This window comes from Dendropsophus ebraccatus, chromosome 5 (genome assembly GCF_027789765.1).
Source record: "Dendropsophus ebraccatus isolate aDenEbr1 chromosome 5, aDenEbr1.pat, whole genome shotgun sequence".
Taxonomy (NCBI): domain Eukaryota; kingdom Metazoa; phylum Chordata; class Amphibia; order Anura; family Hylidae; genus Dendropsophus; species Dendropsophus ebraccatus.
Window position 1 is genome coordinate 135,156,113 of NC_091458.1, and position 19,562 is coordinate 135,175,674.

The 19,562-nt window shown below is 42.4% G+C and overlaps 1 protein-coding gene across 4 annotated transcripts in view; it reads right to left on the bottom strand.

The window, feature by feature from the left end:
- Window positions 1-9,456: 9,456 nt before the first annotated feature.
- SPOCD1 (SPOC domain containing 1) overlaps window positions 9,457-19,562 on the bottom strand; it is a 75,821-nt gene continuing 65,715 nt past the window's right edge. Inside the window, exons 14-15 of one of the 4 annotated variants that reach the window (XM_069971326.1) lie at window positions 13,922-14,108; window positions 9,457-10,222 (exon numbers count right to left, since the gene is read on the bottom strand). In XM_069971326.1, coding sequence (XP_069827427.1) covers window positions 9,738-10,222; window positions 13,922-14,108 — 672 coding nt within the window. In that variant the 3' untranslated portion in view covers window positions 9,457-9,737. Of the gene's footprint in view, window positions 10,223-13,921; window positions 14,109-17,891; window positions 18,047-19,562 lie in introns of those variants that run through there. The other 3 variants (XM_069971327.1, XR_011363202.1, XM_069971328.1) reach the window with 3 other exon arrangements.

Here is a 19,562-nt window from a genome sequence, read left to right on the forward strand (position 1 = left end):
GCAGTGTGCAGCTATCTGGGCCTCACCATGCTTTTGATAGGAGTTTCCCCGAGTAGCAGAGTGACTATATTAGATCCTTCTTTCCTGCTCTGTGGTGCCACCCGCCTCCATTATTCTTTATTTTCATGCAATAGGACTCTTCTCCAACTATCCCAGTACCAGGGGTTCATTTTTGGATACATTAGGGGCCTACACTTATAATAGGGTGTATAAGTTATAAAACAATGAACAATATATGAACAAGGCAAAAAAAACAACGAATGTTTAATGGGGGGCTAAGAGTTTTGTTTCACCCTTGAAAAGGAAGTCCCATAAGATTAAAAAAGCAAGGCAGGAAGGGGGGTGGTAACTCAATAAATAATGTATACTTACCAGTCCTCGTGCCTGGGTCCCACTGACAACTGCTGGATGTAATTTTCATCTGGAATCCAGGTAGGTTACTTACTGGGCTCTTCCATCTGCAACATCAATCACAGTTGGGCTAATCGATTGCCTGTTCAGCCAGTCAGTGTTGGGGGCGGTGTCCTGCTCCAGTAACTGATTGGCTGAGCGGGCAGTTGCTCAGCTGGCTTCTGAAAGAGCTGCAGGAGGCTAGTGGCACAAGGATAGGTAAGTATAGTTTATTTATTATGTCCCCGCCTTTCGTTTTTTTAAAATGTCATGGGACTAAATCTTTGTAGCTAAGCAAGCTAAATTGTTGGGGGGGAAAAGTTTGCAAATAAACAGAAATTAAAGCTCTGTCTAAGCAGGGAAAAGAAATCAATTTGTCTGTGACCTGGTGTCAGGCCGGGAGAAACATTAATGCAGAGCAGGGTGGGGGATCGGAACTGCTGCTGGGAGATGGCGAGCAAGCATCAGATCATCCAAAAGATAGTTCACCAAGGACAAGGGATAAAACCAGCTTCTATTTACAGAAGCGGAGGTCAGCCGAGAGAGTCTGCAATCTGCCAGATATTAGTAACTGCTCTCCATTATCTGCTGCCTCTTACAGCTTCATCCCCACTGTTTGTGGCTTCTTTCCCTGTCCATTACATATCCTTTCCTATATGTGAACATCAGGGGGTCCCCAGAGCCACGTCGTCTCTCCCTCTTCGTTCTCTGCAACCGCAGCAAAGATTTCCCAGCCCTGACCTGAGGGGTAGACCTCGCCAATGTGTTTGTTAACCTAAACATTGCCAAGGAGAGAACAATATCGTACCCAAGGCACTATAATGTAGAAATCATGGCCATTTCGAGAAGATTAGCGGGTGTAATGTTATGTTCTGCCAGAGGCAAGAGCTAAACCGAGCTCTGCTCATCCTTTATACCAACTATTATAACCAACTGTATACAAATCTCGTCACTATTGGCATTATTCAAACTATAGCAACAACCGTACCTATAACAAGTACAGCAGTATCCTCAGTTCACCTAATGACAGGACCGTCTGGGCTGCCATGGCAACTCAGCGGCTACAAAATAAGCACTACACAGAGCCGTGAATAAAGTAAGGGTTAAAGATTCTAATAAAAGGAGTAAAAACATAATCCAATACTCTAGATTTTGTGGTGGGGATAAACCTTACATGTCATCTGGATAGATTCCAGAGTCAGGACTATCGTTTAGCCGGACTGAGGATGGAGTGGACTCCGTCCAGACAGACCTTTATGTATTATTCATAGGCTATGAATACATTGTACAAATAGAATGTCCTCAGAGCGCACAGAGGAGCAATGTCAGCTTTGCAGATCTTCCTCACACGCAGGAGAAGTAAAGCGTATAATCTATTATACAGTATGCAAGGAATCGCAACTGATATAGGGACAATTACACCTTTGTTTGTCTACTATGTAATGTTGTTAAAAGTAGAACAGGAATTCGAATAAACAGATTCACTTACAGCCATCGGGAACGGATGCGTCCAGACTGCAGTGCCCTGTTTAGCAGTAGTACAAGGGGTTAAAGGGTCAACCCTGGAGGGCAATTTTAATTTATTTTTTGGCAAACATTGGTTGGTACCCCTCAAGAACTGGATATTCCTATCTATAGTACCCAGGAAGAGGTACCTGTACAGGAGGCCTCTTAGTAAAGATGGCTGGGTATAAGGGGGCAACGTACCAGAACTCCAGTCTATATTAATGATAATGTCCTCCTAATATGTCTATAAATGGCTACTCCAGTGAAAATCGTTTTCTTTCAAATCAGCTGGTTTCAGAAAGTTATATAGATTTCTAATTTACTTCTATTTAAAAATCTCAAGTCTTCCAGCACCAGCTGCTTTATGTACTGCAGGAAATTGTGTTTTCTTTTTAGTCTGACACAGTGCTCTCTGCTGCCTCCAAGACAGGAACCGTGCAGAGCAGGAAAGGTTTTCTTTGGGGATTTGCTCCTGCTCTGGACTGTTCCTGTCACTGACAGAGATGGCAGCAGAGATCACTGTGTTAGACTGGAAATAAAACACCATTTCCTGCAGGACATACAGCAACTGATAAGTACAGGAAGACTTGAGATTTTTAAATAGAAGTAAATTACAAATCTATATACCTTTCTAAAACCAGCTGATTTGAAAGAAAAAGATTTTTGCTGGAGTACCCCTTTAAGCTGTGTTACAGAACCACAATAGAACCACAAAAAGGGCTACAGCCTCAGGCCATGTTCACATTACGTAAGAGACCAACCGTTCTGTGACCCGGCCTGGTCACGGAATGGCCAGTCTCTGAAAAGATCATCCCGGCCGGTACTGCAATACTGCCCGGATAATCTTTGCAGCCGCAGAGTTCTGATGTAGGTGCATCCGTGGGCGCCTCCATCAGAACTCCTCACAGCACACTATGGAGCGTGCGGCCGGAGTGTATACACTCCAGCCGGGTTCCTATAGACAGCAAGGTAACATATTTTTTCCGTAATAATCATGGCCTCTTTATATTGTTGCCTGGTGGGAGGGGAGGTACTTATATTTACCTCCTGGGCCCACAACGCTACTCTTGTTCACTGGCACCCAACCCGGGTCTTGCTGTGTATGGGCTGCTCATGTGCAGTCTCCGCTCTGTAGAAAAGCGGCTGCAGTGGTGTTTCACCTCGGCTGCTGAATGGCTGACTGCATGCGCTGACCCCAAACAGAGGCTTTATCCCCTAAGCTGACTGCGCATTCTACTGTAACATGTCTCTTGACCTTTCTATGGTTAATCATCTAGTCACTTATAATATCCTATTGGAATAGCAGGTAACCACATTTTCACTACATTTCCAGGAAAACAGTCAGCATGCGTAGTGGGGTTTTTTCTCATTAGACTTCTTTCCATTCCAGAGAAAGTAATGTGATGAGCATAATATGGACACGGTAATGAGATGTCCACAGCTTGTATGTGAGCTATCTCCTGGGAGTGAAGAGGAACAATGCAATATATTTATGCAGTATGGTGATCACAGGTTATGGCTTAATATACTGAGAAAGATTATTACCAGCTCATTCCCTCAGCCTTATCAGCTCTCCTCTCAGCCACTGTACTAGACCAGATTAATATAGTCAAATAAAATTCTTGTCCACAAAGATCTTCTCGCTACCATCTCTACTGAAGCAGCGACATAAAAGATTACAAATTATAAATACAGTCCGGATAGGTTTGAACGCTAGTAGAAATTTCGGGATTTTCTCACATTATAGACTGAATAAGGGTGTGATAGATTCAGTAATGTAAGCCAATGCATAATAATGGTGTAGAGGGATACAAGCTAATATAGGGGGTTAAGGAACTGCATTCAAAATATACTCTTACCAGCAGAATCACGCACAATACTAGTGGGAATATTCTGCAGCTACAACATAAAAGTAATAGAGAAATTAAATTAGGGATGACCTTGTAGCCTGTTAATGATAAGTAACAGTCTATAGTTTATTGGCAAATACAGTGTCCATCGAATTACGATATTAATTGTTTCCAGGACCAGCTTTATATTTTAAAACCATTGTATCTTGAGGTCAGAAATCCGGCGTATAAGGCAACTGGGCGTATAAGACGACCCCTGACTTTTAAGAAGATTGCGGTCAGGCGGGGGTTAATTGCAGCTAAATTAAAAAAAAAAAAACAGTTAAATCACCTTGGGCCCGTTCCCGGCCTTCGCGCTCCTCCTGTCCGTTCCTGGCGCAGGCGGTGAACACTCAGACGCGGACCGATCAAAACTTTTCACGTCTCTATGACATGTTAAAAGTTTTTTATAACGACAGGTACACTTTAAGAAAAAAAAACTTTCTTAGTCTTCCAGAGATTTGAGACTGAGAACGAGGTTAACCTTCCAGCAGAAGAATGACCTTAAATCAACTACTACTAAAGGTCCCTCGATAAGGCCTGGCCAAAGTCCAGACCTCAATCCATCAGAGAACCTGTGGAATGTCTTGAAGAATACTGTACATCATCTTGAAGGAGTTTGAGATGTTCTGCCTGGAAAATAGGCAAAGTCCTGTTTTTTGTCTTCATTTTTGTGTGACAGAATAAAAAATACTCTGCACTTTTAAAATAGTAGATATGTTGTGTATCAGATGGTACAAAAACCACAAAAAATGCCAGGTTGTAATGCCAGAAACAGGAAAAGGAGTGGGATGAATACTTTTGCAAGGCACCGGCCCAGATTTTTTGAGCCAACTGAAACCCACAATGTCTGTTTTTTTTTTACAGCAACCAATCACTGCGCATGTCTTATATCTTAATGAGCTCTGGTAAATTAAACCTGAGACCTGTTATGAGTTTGTTTATCGTTACATAAAAAAACAGACAATATAGGTGTTATGAAACGAGCCGCACGCCCGGTTCTGCCGAGGCGCATGGCTTGGCTGCAGGAGACACCGACAGCCTCCCTGGTTACAAGTGGGTTTGGTTGCTGGGGGCACGCCAATGGCGTCCCTAGCAGCCGGCCTGCTGTTCTGGGGCACGGCGAGCTCTGAGAGACTCTAGTGATTGCAGGACTGGTTGATGGGGGCGCACCGACGGCATCCCTGGCAATCAGCCTGCTGTGTTTTCATTTGCTTTCAGGTGTAGCCATGTCTGGGGCTTCCCCACCTCCGGCCGATCGGCATTAGGTGTAATGCATTACCATGATTTTGACTGACAGCTAACATGACCAGTTAGCTGTCAGTACCTAGGTCAGGGTTACTATAAGTTCCAGCCCCTGGTGTTACTCTCTTGCCTGTGATAGCGCCTTGTGTCTTGACCTAGCGTTTCTCTGAGCAGTTGTTATTGTGACTCTGACCATAGGATTCTTTGACCTCGACCTTCCTTCTTGGATTTTGTTTCTGTACCTTCACTGCCCAATTGATGCCGACCCTGATTTCTGATTATCCCTTTATTGTGTGAGTTTGTCTTGTCTTTGTTTTGTGTTGCACCTATTTCAGTATAGGGAACGTCGACCAGTGGTCCGCAGTAACCTTTAGTACTGTTGTGGCAAGCAGGTAGGGCCAGCTGGGGCGGGTGCCAGTTTTAGGGCTCCACTCGTCTGTTGTCTTTCCAGACCCCTACCTGACAGTAGGTTTCAGGCAACTTTTTGACGGCCATCTGGAAAGCTGGACGCAAAATCTTGTGAGTCTGTACCTGTAACTTTCTACCAAGAAATGATTATAGGTAATGCAACCATATTGTGTGAAGTCACTATTTTGTCTCAACATGTCAAGATATTATATTTGACCTATGAAATAGCATAACAGCTTCGGAATACGCTTGCTTGCTCCGGGAAATAATAATTTGTAAATCTAAAAATCTAAAAGCTTTCTACAATAATTTCTTGCTCACTGCTCACTTCTGGCTGTGATTTCTTGGCCTGTCTGAAAATGAGAATAAAAATACAATGGTTTTGTGTAAAGATCTGCTATTAAAAGGGTTATCCAGCTCTACAAAAACATGGCTACTTTTCCCCTCTCTTTTCTCCAGTTCAGGTGCGGATTGCAATTAAGTTCCATTTACTTTAACGGAACTGAGTTTGAAAACCCCCAAATCTGGAGACTGGGGAGAGGGGAAAAGTGGTCATTTTTTTGTAGCACTGGATAAAGCCTTTAAAACAAAAAAGAAACCTTTTTTCCCCCTTACATACTGGGACTAGGACTGGGATGTATAAAGACCTAGTGCAGAGGAAACAGTAGATTAGCTTCCGCCAGAATCGGACCACATAATTGATTTAAAAAAAGACAGTATTCTCACTGGTTTTATGTTTTCTGACCAAAAGGGAAATAAATGAGGTTAAGGCATAGAAATTTAGAAGATTCTCGGCAGAAAAAGACCACTTGGTCCATCTAGCCTGTCCTTTAAGTAATTACTTTTTTATTATATTAGACATTCTGGGACAATAAAAGTAGAAAATGTCCAGTATATGTTGTTATACATCATACACTATTTATTAGTATTTATTTGTTTTTGGCCTCCTTACGACCTCTCACAGCTATTACATGGCCAGAGGGAGCTGGAAAGCCTTGGATCCACAGATAGATTGGGTCAAAGAAGTGGGACCTGCATCTAGGGGGCTTCTATGACACTTAAAGGGGTACTCCGGGCTGGGGTTATTTTTAGGGTATGGCCGGGGAAGGAGTGGAAATAGAGGCCGCCGGTCACTTACCTGGTTCCAGCGCTGGGTCCCGGATCATGCCGCCCCGTTCTTCCTTCCTGCAGCCGCTTCCTGGTCTAACTGGTAGCGGAGTCCCACCTCAGCCGCTGAATAGCTGAGCTGCCTTCAGAAGTCACATCTCAAGCTGCAGCCCAGACCAGGAAGCGGCCACGGGACAAAAGAACGGAGCGGCCTGATCTGGGACCCGGAGCTGGAACTGGGGAGGTAAGTGACCATCAGCCTCTATTTCTACCCCTACCCTGGCCATACCCTAAAAATAACCCCAGCCCGGAGTACCTCTTTAACATTAAATTTTTTAAGCAGCATCTCATAGTGGGTTTAAAAAAAAAATGATGTAACGCCTCCTTTAACAAAGTTCTATCCATCAATTAATTAAAATAAAATAAATACCCAAGTATGAGTATGAAAAACAAATTTTGGAAAATACTTTTTAGATTAATGGAGTTGTGGTAATTTTGGAAGCATACTTCAATGCAGGGGACTATATAGGGGCAAATCCCACAGATGTGCATGGTCTCTCCTAGTGAGACACCATTTGGGAATCTACCTTTTCTGTGGGGGAAAGTAGGCCAGAGAGGTTCTGTCCATGGACAATCCTTGAGACTTCTACTTAAGAAATGCTGACCTCTCATCTTCCTAGTCGCCAAAAACTAGAACTGGGAAATGTGATTATTTGTAGGGATGCGTGGGAAGGGTAGGGTCACTGTAATTGGGCTATAGTGGAAGCCATTTCTTGTTGAGTGACATGAAGAGGAGACTAAAATGCCCATTAAATTTTAACAATCAGAATCTTCCAAGAAACTGGCACATGGATAGGGGACGTGTCAGATCCAACAGTATCAGATCCAACTGCTGGGACTTAAAGGGAACCAATCATCAAAATTTTACCTAACAAAGTAAACATATAGCATGAGAAGGCTTTCTTGGATATATCTAAAGTGTTTTACATGTGCTCCTTCTGCCCGAAAACATAGTTAATGATCTTCTGCTCCGTATGCTAATGACCTGTTATGTAGGCATTGGTGGTGTTTCAATCCCAAGTAGTCACGGTTGGTGGAGAATCTTCTGTAATCATACTACTCTGTGCACAATTACCAATGCTGAGTATGCAGCGTCATTGAGGAAGATATAGGACAGCCCCTCATGCCGGTGTATTAACAGAAGATTTCCCGCTGTGCACAGAATCACTTCTTAGCCCCTTAGGAGAAGCAGAACACCAAAAAGATGGGTGTTCTGCTCCTCTTTGGAAAGGATTTTCTTACTTTTCCTGGGTCCTGTATGTGTATTCATGTGCACAGCAGCCTCTTGTGATGGTTACATGATTGTCACTAGAGGCTGCTGTGCACATGAATACACAGACAGGAGCCAGGAAAAGTAAGGAAATCCTTTCCGAAGAGGAACACAACACCCATGATTTCGGTGTTCTGCTCCTCTTAGGGAGTTAAAAGGTGATTCTGTGCACAGCATCACAACTTAACTCCTTCCTGGCTGGCAAATTAAGCAGACTTAATAGCAGTACAGACAGGGCTTCCTCCAGAGTAGAAGTTTTCTGCTCTAGACTGGGAAACCCTGTTTGTAGCTGGGACTCCCCACTCCAGCAGTAAGGAGCAGTTTGCAATGCACTGTTATTTACGTATGCCCAGAGGAGGTAAGCAGTGATGCTATTGCATCGCTACTTAACTCTTTACTTTCCATGGGCCAGGCTCTCTGCACCTGACCCATGGAGTGTAAAAAACAATTAAATATATTGAAAAAAAGTAGTGTTGTCCACGAGCGTTAATTTATTTTTTTTCTGGTTTCTTATATATTTTTCATCCATGGAGTTATTAAACATTACACCTTATTATTATATAGCGTACATATGACAACATTATTAAAATTGTCATTTTTTCAACAGCATACAGCCAACCAGACAATAATTGCATCTGAATAACCATGGAACTTAGAAAATAAGTATTTGGCCACAACCACATAACGTTTTTTTTTTGCCGTTTGATGGCTGTATATTGGATGGCCGTCATTTTGAGCCCAAAGCACATCCCTTATTTAAAGGGAACCTGTCAGCACCTATTCTTGTTCTGAGGTGCTGACAGTGTGATGAAGGTCTGTGCTCCTAGTGCCGTGTCATATCTTTATTTTTCACATCGGCGCTGTACTTTGTCAGTTCAGTGCTGTAGTTTCTCTTCACAACTATCAAAGAGGGGGAGTGGTGATGTCTTGGTGCCGCACTTCGTGCTGCACTTTGGCCCGCCTCACCACTGCCTCCTCCCAGCTTGTCGTGAATATTTATGGCGCGCATCCCCCGGCCTCCTGGCGACGTCATATGTAGCTTCCTGGTTCTGGGTACTGTGCGTGCATTCGCGCGGCGTGATTCGCGCATGCGCCGTAGTGCGTAGGGTATAGGCTTTGGCCCTCAGTGCGCCTGCGCCGTTCCGATACACTACGGCGCTTGCGTGAATCAGGCCGCGGGAAAGTGTTATTTTGCAATAACAGATGTTATTTAGGCTCAAAATGACGCCCATCCAAAACAACGGCCATCAAACGGCCAAAAAAAGATGTGTGATCGCAGCTTTTCTATATGGGTCTACATTGTGGTAAATCCTAGTAAAAAAAATTAAAAATTGCAAGAATCATGCCAAGAATCATGCCAAATTCTTTTAATAGTAACTGGAGTTACACTGTGATCAAGATTGTATTAGAACTTTATGTTGCCATGTATCCACAAGAAATATTTCTCAATCTTACTTTTTTTAACAAAATAATAACAACATAAAAAACTGAAAAATTATAGATGTTGATTTTAATATGCTTTGTAAACAGTACAATGAACAATATAAAAAAGTAGTAATAAAAACATATACAAACAATCTCTAGAAATATACACATTAATGAAATTGTAAATGGCTCTGTTCAGACAGATTGAAAACCTCAATACAAATAAAGAGATTTTGAAGAGTGGTTTTCATACTACTAGTCTAAAGTCTAAAACTATACAAAAAGATATAAGAATATTTTGCTTTTAGAGTATAAAAGGGTTAAAAACAAATGGGCCAAACATATGCAATACACTTTCAAATATAATGCTTTTAGATATAAAAGGCTTAAAACCAAATGGGCCAAACATATGCAACACACATAAGAACATTTTGCTTTTATTTTGCAAAAGGGTTAAAACCAGATGGGCCAAACATGGTTGATGGATCGAACAATTGAGCTGGATTAGGTTCACAAGAAGCAGGAGCCTGAAAACCAGGTGCCATAGGATGTAAGGGCCAAACAGGAGCTGCTGTTGGTATGGGGTTTGGCTGGTTATCTAGGGGCCCCATATGGAAATGATTGTTGTTCTGAACTGCACTTTCCTGCATATTATTTGATAGAAAACACAAAATATTCATCACCTCTGTCAAACCCACTTCTGCTACCCTGGTACAATCCTCCCCTATAGGTGGGAGGCCTTGTTCTGCCATCTGTCTCTCCTCTCTTTCCACATCTTCTAATATAGATGAAAATATATCATCGGGAACATCCAACTCTTCATCCTTTTGTATCTTCCTAACTTTATTAGGACATGAAGACCAGGATGGATGGTTTGGAAGAAGTAGGATCAGCAAAAGATGAGGATGGTTGTCATCGAGACCTATACAATACAATCAATATATAATTTAGTAAGGCCTCATCCCCACATCAGTATTTTGTGTCCACAAACCAGCATCCTGTTTTACAGACAGGAAAAGGAGCCATTGATTTTTAATGTGGTTATCCATACGTCTATTTGGAAAACGGACCCAGACCACAAAGTAGGACCTATAGACTTTAATACCCTTCAAAAGTGCACGGTCCATGATTGCAAATAGTACACCCATGGGCTGCTCACAATCACAGACTGTACATTACGGTCTCACCCATAACTGTGTGGATGAGGCCAAAGAGCAACATACAAAGGCAATGATCACAATTATGTATGTCCCCCTTTAAATCCTAATATAAATATAGCCATAAACAAAAAAAACATTTAATTCCTGTCGCAGATATTACATAAATAATTCATATGCTTATATGTGGATGACATACCTTAACCCCTTCAGGACTGGGCCAGTTTTGGCCTTAAAGGGGAAGCAGCTAACCTATGTTCCTATAGCTCAAGTTTCTTACTTTCATCCTCAGGACCATTTTTTGTTTACTTTGTAGTTTAATACATAGGCCGGCCCACCTTTTCTAACGAATATTTATCAGGTGCTCTGTAGTGATGAGTGCTGGAGTGACGTCACTGTAGGGCCTCAGAAGGTGGCCGGGCCGGCAAGGGTGGATTGGTGCACCGAGGATGGTAGCACCAAACCGCCTCATCAGCATAGGTATTAGGCCATGTTCCCACTTTGTATAACACCGGCCGTTTTGTGACCCAGCCGCGTCACAGAACGGCCGGTGTCAGAAAAGATCATACCGGCCGGTACTGCAGTACCAACCGGACCATCTTTACTGCCGCTGAATTCAGATGCGGGCGCATCTGCACATGCCCACATCCGAATTTCCCGCTGCTCACAATGGAGTGTGTGTCCGGAGCAGCACACTGCATTGTGTGAACTGTCAGGGTTTTCTGCAGCCGCTATTCAATGAATAGCGGCCGCAGAAAACTGACATGTCAGTTTCTTGCGGTGCCGCTAGGGGTCCCTCAGGTGCAGTACTACGTAAGTACCGTACAAATCACGGCCATTGTTGCAACGGCCATGATTACTTCTGTACTTATGTAGTGTGAACATAGCCCTAATTTACAGAGTTCAAGAAAAACGGTGCTGAGTGCTGGTCTATCTTCCATGTCTGCTACCAGAAGCTCTTACAAGGCAGAGAAGAGCAGTTTGAAGCTGCCTCTCATAGGATACAGAATATGCACACAGCTGATAGAGGAAAACAGGGGAGGCTTATAACTCTGCCACTAATCAATATAGGGACTCACATACAATATCATTGCATTCCTGGCTTACTAAATAATACAGGAAATATATCTTCAGTTGCTGAGCAACTGGGCTATGATAAAATAAAATACACTGCTAGTATAGGTTTTATAGGTATAGGTGTTTCGCTGGAGTGCTTCTTCCGAAGTGGTATTCCCAGTTATCAAAAAAATTTGCCCACTACCTTGGATTGGTTTCAATAAATATTAAAGGGGTTATCCAGTGCTACAAAAACATGGCCACTTTCTTTTAAAGACAACACAACACTTGTCTCTAGTTCAGGTGCGATTTGCAATAAAGCTCCATTCACTTGAACTGAGCAGCAAAACCCCGCCCAAGCTGGAGACAAGAGTGGGGCTGTCTCTGGAAGAAAGTGGCCATGTTTTTGTAGCGCTGGATAACCCCTTTAAAATAGAAAAAGAAGTACATATATATTTAATCTCCAGCTGCTTCCTGTTCCCCCAATTATTTATTTATTTATTTATTTATTTATTTATTTTCATTTTATTTATTATTTGTATAGCGCACACAGATTCCGCAGCGCTTCACCTATCTGTATGTTTTTGGGTGTGGGAGGAAACCGGAGTACCCGGAGGAAACCCACGCAAACACGCAGAGAACATTTCCCCACCAGGTTTTTTTTACTTGGCCCATAAAATGACATGTCTGTATTACTAAGGGCCCTAAAAATCGTTATATTGTTTGAATTTAAAACGATAATCGTTCTGTGTAATTGCAGGCAACGATCGAAAAATCGTTTGTATGTCATTGATTGTTGATTTAGATCTGAACCAAAAATTATCGTTAATCATTCGCTAATCATTCACTGTAATTCCGCGTTCGTTCGCTCAAGTTCAGCATTTTTTCACTAATCATTCAGTGTAATTGCACATTGTTCATTGTTTTCCTGAGATCAGAAGGAATAAACGATCATAGTAACAATCGAAATAACGATCGTAAAAAGGATTGTAACTAATGACCATCGTTCTGTGTAATATGGCGAACGATTTCAGGTTAACGATAAACAATCTCATTTGCGATCGTCAGTCGTTAATCGTTAAAAATCGCTCTGTGTAATAGGACCCTAATGGTCCTTTTACACTGAGCGATAATTCGCCCAATCGATCGTTTAACGATTTTGAAGTAACGATGTGTTTTTTATAACGATCAGCGTTTAGACAGAACGATAGAACCATTAAAAAAAATCCTTATTGCGATCGTTTTAAGATCGCTTAAGCCCATCTCACACATAGGGTAGATTGTTATAGGACTGTTTACTCAAAGCGATCTGCAAATTTTTTGCGAACGACCAACGACTGTTATCGCGAAAATTCGAACAATAAGCGTTCCGTGTAAAAGCACCATTAGTCACCAATGCAGCTGATCAGTGGCCAAAGAAAGACAGGAAGACCAGAGCAATCGTGTTGGAAGTGGCATGGGATTACACTGGATAGATAGGGCTGTGCAATTAATAGAATGAATTCAATTAATTTTCACAAAAAAAAGTGTGGGGCATTCCAGTGCAAGAACAGCAGTCTGATGGTGTCTGATGCCATCTGGTGTCTGGGAGAGAAGAAGCAGATCTGTCCTGTGCCCTGCTGCTTAACTCTTTATGTGCAGCAGCATCTAAGGTACCCGTGTGTCAGTTACATGCTGCAGCAAACAAAGAGTTAAGCAGTGGGACACAGGACGGCTCTGCTTCATCACTGGTGCACTGATAACCCCTGACCTCTGTTCTCAGGCTGCCCCAAGTAACGATATTTGTGGGACCCTTTGCTTGCAGCAACATGTAAGTGAACCTTGTGTCACTTACATGCTGCAACAAAGCTACCAGGGGCAGGCAAGCAAATGATGTGCCCCCCCCCCCCTCCCTGGGGGTGGGGGGCAACCACTCGGCTGCCGGATGCTGCTGCACTCAAGTATTTAACTATAAGTTTTCCTAATGAAACCTCATAGATAAATACAGGGGACTGACAGGGAGAAGCCATTGGATCCCTGCCCTGCCAGTCACTCTAGTGGCCGCAGGGAGAATTCTGCCACAAAAGGTCACTGTCTCCTCCAGTCCCCAAGTGCAGGAGCTTGCAGGGCTTAAAGGAAGAAGAAGTCAGGGACTAGCCGAAAGCCGGGTAAGTATGTATGTTTTATTTTTTTTACAAGGGGGAAAATGCTTACAGGTGGGGAAATTTCCTACAGCAGATGGTGTTTACTACTGGGGAGGGGTCTTACCTACAATGGGGACTAACCACTAGGTGAACTACCTACATGGAAGACCTCCTATACTATATGGGGGCACAGGTGACCATCGTACTATTTGGAGGTACATATTGGACATAACTGCTTCATGACACAACTCTTTTAAGCGTAGATTTGACTTTGACAGTCCTTACCTGGCCCTCCCAAGGGGCGGAGTTTGGAAGGTATTGGTTGGCAAGCTGGCAAGGGAATAACAAAGGCCTCCATCTTGTGGGTATCAACAATAACATATCTAACTTTGCGGTTGAGGTAGGAAAAGAGCCGACTATAGAACACAGCATCACTGGAGGTCTGGGGACAAAATCGCAGCAGGCACATATCCTAATGCATAATACAGCAAGTATGGAAGTGTTAAACATGTGATATTACAAATAACAGAAGCCCAATCCAATAGTTTAACGAAACCTCTAGACACAGAAGATACAAAAAGTTTAGAAAAATCATCCCTTAAAGGGGTTATCCAGCAAAATATATAACTTTCTGAAACCAGTGGATATGAAAGTAAAAGATGATTTCTATTTTACTTCTATTCAAAAATCTTACCATACTTATCAACAGCTGTATGTCCTGCAGGAAGTGGTGTTTTCTTTTCAGTCTGACAGAGGGCTGTCTGCTGACATCTCTGTCCGAAACAGGAACTGTCCAGAGCAGGAGAGGTGTTCTATGGGGATTTGCTGCTGCTCTGGACAGTTCCTGTCTCGGACAGAGTTTGTGGCAGAGAGCACTGTGTCAGACTGAAAAGAATTTTTTGGGCTGAAACAGCATGGGTAAAAAAAAAAGTAGGCTAGGGTGGTAGTGGAGTACTGCTGTGCAATTTTTGGTGTAAAAACAGAAAAAACGCACATGATAAATCTCACCAACAAAGTAGCTAGTAAGATACCAGTAGTGCAAAGATCTTTATTAATCCAGCATTTTGTATACCATGCACTAAAACTAAAACTGATTATTAGCCCCCCCCCCCCCCCCCCCCCACACACACACACACACACACACACACACACAATAATTTGTTTTCAGTTTGACAGCATATTTTATGGGAAATTTATGTGTAATTAAAAAGCAAGATTGGTGTCGCAAAAAGAAAAAAAAGTCATATGGATCTGTAGGTGAAAAAAAGAAAGCACTATGACTTTGCTTTGAAACACAAGGAGGAAAAGTGCAAAAAATACTCAGTGCTTAAGGGGTTAAAGGGGAAACTAACAGCAGGTTAGAAGACTATAACCTAGTTTTATGTTCCCATAGGGCCGGGGACATGAAGAATGAAGGCCATTTTCTCACCTTTATCCTCAGCACTGTTTTGCTAAATCTTTACTAATACCTATGCAAATTAGGTGGTTGGTGCATTGTGGGGTGGGAATACCTACTACCAGAAGGTAAGAGTAACATTGACAATACAGTAAGTAGTCCTCTCCATTATGTGCATGAGCCCAGTAGTCCTCGATATTCATGAGAAGCAGAAAACTCCACCCACCAGCTGCTGATTGGCAGTTATCTATCCATGCTGTGTATAGGCCGTCAACTGTCAATCGGCAACTGGAGGGCGGGAAAGTGCTGTGGAAAGAATCCCATTCTCCTACATATTAGAAGAACAGCTAAACAGAATAATGTAAGGAATGCACTGATCTGTTCAGCATTTCTATCACTAGTTTATGCTGCCCTCATTTAAGGCAGCATAAGCCTAGTGACAGATTCCCTTTAAACATTAGGCTTTGAAATTGCATGATTGTAAAGTTTTGGGAGGCATTTCCTTGTGCTTGGTGTCTATTCTAGAAAACTATATAGATGGGGGGTACGCTTTTTTTTTTTTTATTTGATAATCAGGCTTTGTCAAAATGTGAACCGGATTTGGCTGTGTGGCTTTTACAGACATATTTTTATCATATTTTACATGTAAAAAAAAGCGCAGCCAATAACCGCATTGCAAATCTGTGGTGAAATGCACGTATCGCGGCGCATGCAACACTTCCGCAGTGTATGAATCCAGTCTTTTATGCAGCAGTTATTGCTAGATGTGTTTTATATGAATCAGATCGCAGGCAAAATTGCAGAGTATAAACCAGTTATGGGTCTTGAAGTCCAAGTCTTAGCTACAAAAATGAACACTGGCAACAAATGATAGCTTTTATCTCATATCACAGGTTTTTCTAATTGGATTTATGGACTTTTAAAAAAGCTATCAATATTCTATTAAGTTAATACGCTAGTTCTCCTGGCTAAATGGTTTTCTTTGACATTTAACACATTAAAGCACAGCACACTGCCTTTGAGGATAATGACGGGTCAGTTTAAACAGAATACAAGATAACGTGTATTCCGAAAGGTATCGATTAATAACAAAGCGCTAAAATTCTCACTAATAGAACTATATAACAATAATGAAGAACAAATGTGCAGTACTAAGGGCAGGAAATGTGAAATACAGTAAAACTTGTCATGCGCTTCTAATAACTTTGCCGCAATTGATCATGTTGGAGTTGCACTCATCTCTAGTCAAGACACAAGATTTTTTGGGGGCGTTTTTCTTGCCATTTTTATGGTGTTTTTCTTGTACTTTTTTGGAGGCGTTTTTGGCTTTAGGAGTAAATGGCTTTTTTCTTTTTGCCTTTGGTGTTTTTGTGTGCTCCCAGTAGTATCCTTCTTTGCTAGAATTAGTGGGTTGCTAGAATAGGAAATTTGTCACCCTCCTTTGATAATATTTCTCGGTAGCATTGTATTTAAATCGTAACTGTCATTTCAGGGCCATTTTTTTGAAATCATTCAAACAGTTCAAGCGATTTTAAGAAACTCTGTAATATGTTTTATAAACCAAAAGAGTTTCCTTCTGGACTGAAAAAGCAATCTCCCAGCCTCCCCCCTGACTTCAGAAGCAGCAGGATTTCTGTCTTCATTATGTGGCTATGGAAAGGGGAGGGGCTGTTAGGAGTGACTGAGCACGGAGCAGTCCTGCACAGCACAACACCCTGCAATCTTCTCTCAGTAAGTTCATAGATAAGCACTGACCTATCTGACCCCATAATCCTGCGGTTTAGGTGCCCAGACAGTCTACAAACAGCTGACCTTCATGTCACCTCTTCCTGCTCCCTCATCTCCCTCGGCCCCTCCCCCCTCCATAAGGATAGAATGGAGAGAGCAGAACCCGTCTTCACTGGCTTGTCTGTAATGAAGACGTGTTTGCCTGATAATGCACAGATAAGAAGTCAGGGGGGGAGGCTGGGAGATTGCTTCTTAAGTACAGAAGGAGGCTTTTTTGGCTGATAAAACCTATTACAGAGTTTCTTAAAATCGCTTATACTACTGATTTCTGCAATAAAAAAAAATATGACAGTTACACTTTAAGTCCGCCCCTGCAGATTCATGCCCTCCTTGTTTGCTGGTTTATAGTTTTTCACAGGACATTTACACTAGGATAAATAACTGGGCAGCACACATAGAAAGCAGTTATGTCCGTGATATCAAGAAGGCACATAAGACATTAAAAATATGACAAAACTATGATTCAAATACACACAAGACAATTTTTAGCATTTTCAGACAATTCAGACAATTTTCAGAAAATAGTTCATTTGGTATGAGCCCACAAACCTAGGATTCTCCCTTTTGTTGTTGAACTAAGTATGCATCAACATGCCCAGTGAGGGTCCTATTCCATGGGCCGATGAGGTGCCCGATCAATAATGTGAAAGAGCGCCGATCTGCTAGATTGGCGCTCATTTCCTGGCCTATTACAAGGCCCGATAATCATTTGGCGAGGGCTGCAGGGACATTGTTACCAATGTGCTTGCAGCCCTTGTTTAAACACCATACTTTACCTAAAAATGTTGCAGATCTTCTTCTTACTCCCGGTCCCGCGCGCAGCAGCAGCTTCGGTGTGGCCTGTCTGAGATGACAGACCCCTCAGCCAATCATCGCTATTCCACACAGCAATGCGCGGTCGGTGCCTGATGATTTTAGGTTTGAACCTAAATAAACGATCAGACGATGACATGATCATCAGCTGATCGTTGTCTCTATTCCACTCAGTGATAATCAGCCGAATCGGGCCGATTCGGACGATTATCGCTCCGTGGAACAGGCCCCTGAGTAAGGTCAGTCAAAAGAACTTACACTTATCAGACTCCCAGCGATCCTTCGGGGCCACTGTAACCGGCCACAGTTGCAACTGTAATGACTTTCAGGGAGGTAGGTTGTGGCGAGCCAGTCTCCTCCTCCCACAAAGATGCTGCTCCTCTTGATCCAGCCAATGTGTCTTATCTCTGGGACTGAAAAAGAAATGGGTCTTTCCAGCAGCAACTACCCACAGTCAGGTTGGATACAATATGGCATACGAGAACTGAAGATTGTGCAGCCTCCTCTTCACTTTGATGAACTGGACTTTTGGACTTATGCAGAATGATCTGGGAAGGAGAGTTTACTTCCGTTGAAAGTGATCTCCAGCAAATTCTACGCAGCTCTTAAGGTCGAATCGAGATCACGATTGTGTAGCAATTTCATCAATATTGCTTGCTCAAGGTCTTGTGGGCATTTTAGGGCTCATTCAACAGCATACATGGATGACAGGTTATTTTTTGCATTATTTTGTTCTAGCCAGACCTTACAGAATTCTGTGGGATTAGTAACCTCTCTTTTTTTACTCTGGTACGCCCGGTACATTATTCCTTCTCAGGTGATTCTCCAAGTCATCTGTCTTTACTCGTAATTGTGAGATAAGTTGGTCATGCTTGCGTGATGCGGAGGATAAAGGTGCAAATGTGTCTTCTAGCATTCCCAGACCATGCTTGACCTCCATTGTTCTGTTGCTGACTTTCCATGTGGGGGGGGGGGCAGTGGGTTTGGTCCTGTGACAGTGGGGTTGCAGGGCCATTTTAAGGCCCCCCCTCCCCTGTTGTCCTTTGCTTTGCGGGGTTGGTGGTCGCTGACCGATACAGTGTTGGTTTAGTGTAGGGACTCATGTGGGCCAGAAGACCTGCACGCGGTACATGAGGCAATATGGTTTGATCAAATTATATACCAACATTCTGGTGTTGGTTTTTAAATGTAGCCGAGAGGCATTAGTGTCAATTATAGGTGTGAGGTGCAGCCTCTACTTATTCTCTAGTTTTGTATTATGTATATGGCAAATTTGCTTTATTTCACCTCTACTGTTGATTTAGATTTTGAAAGTTATAACGACAGGTACACTTTAATGATATTCATATGCTATTCGGCATAAGGCTTGTCCTTCTGAGTAGAGGTTCTGATTAAATAGATCTTAAAGCAAAGATCACCTGATGGCGAAATAAAAACTCAACAGACCTCCTTAGAGCATGTTGTAATGTGACAAAGGAAGTAATAGGTAACCATTAGCTAATGGATCTTGAAAGTGCATTAACTTTCTTTATCAAACATAGAGGAGTCATCATTTTCCTAATGACTTTTTATACGAAGTCATAAAAAGTGGAAAATTTCCCTTTAGTAAACTCTACAGGTCAACTTGGAACTCAGAACAAGGAAGGAGGCCTTGTTCACCTTGAAATGAGCGCGTATTTACTTGTGTGAAAAGTTTACCAGAAAAACTTCAGTGTGGCCAGTAGCATTACAAAATCATTCATACGGTAAATGGCCATCATTTAGACTCTAAAAGACGACCGCAAGCAACAAAGAAAAGATAGTGTGTGAACATAGCCTCACGCTGCGTTTTTGCATCCATTTCACAGTATCAGTTTCATTACGTTTAAATTTAACGTACAGAAAAATGTGGCCAACGTGATCAACTGCCTTGATGCAGCGGGTTGGGTT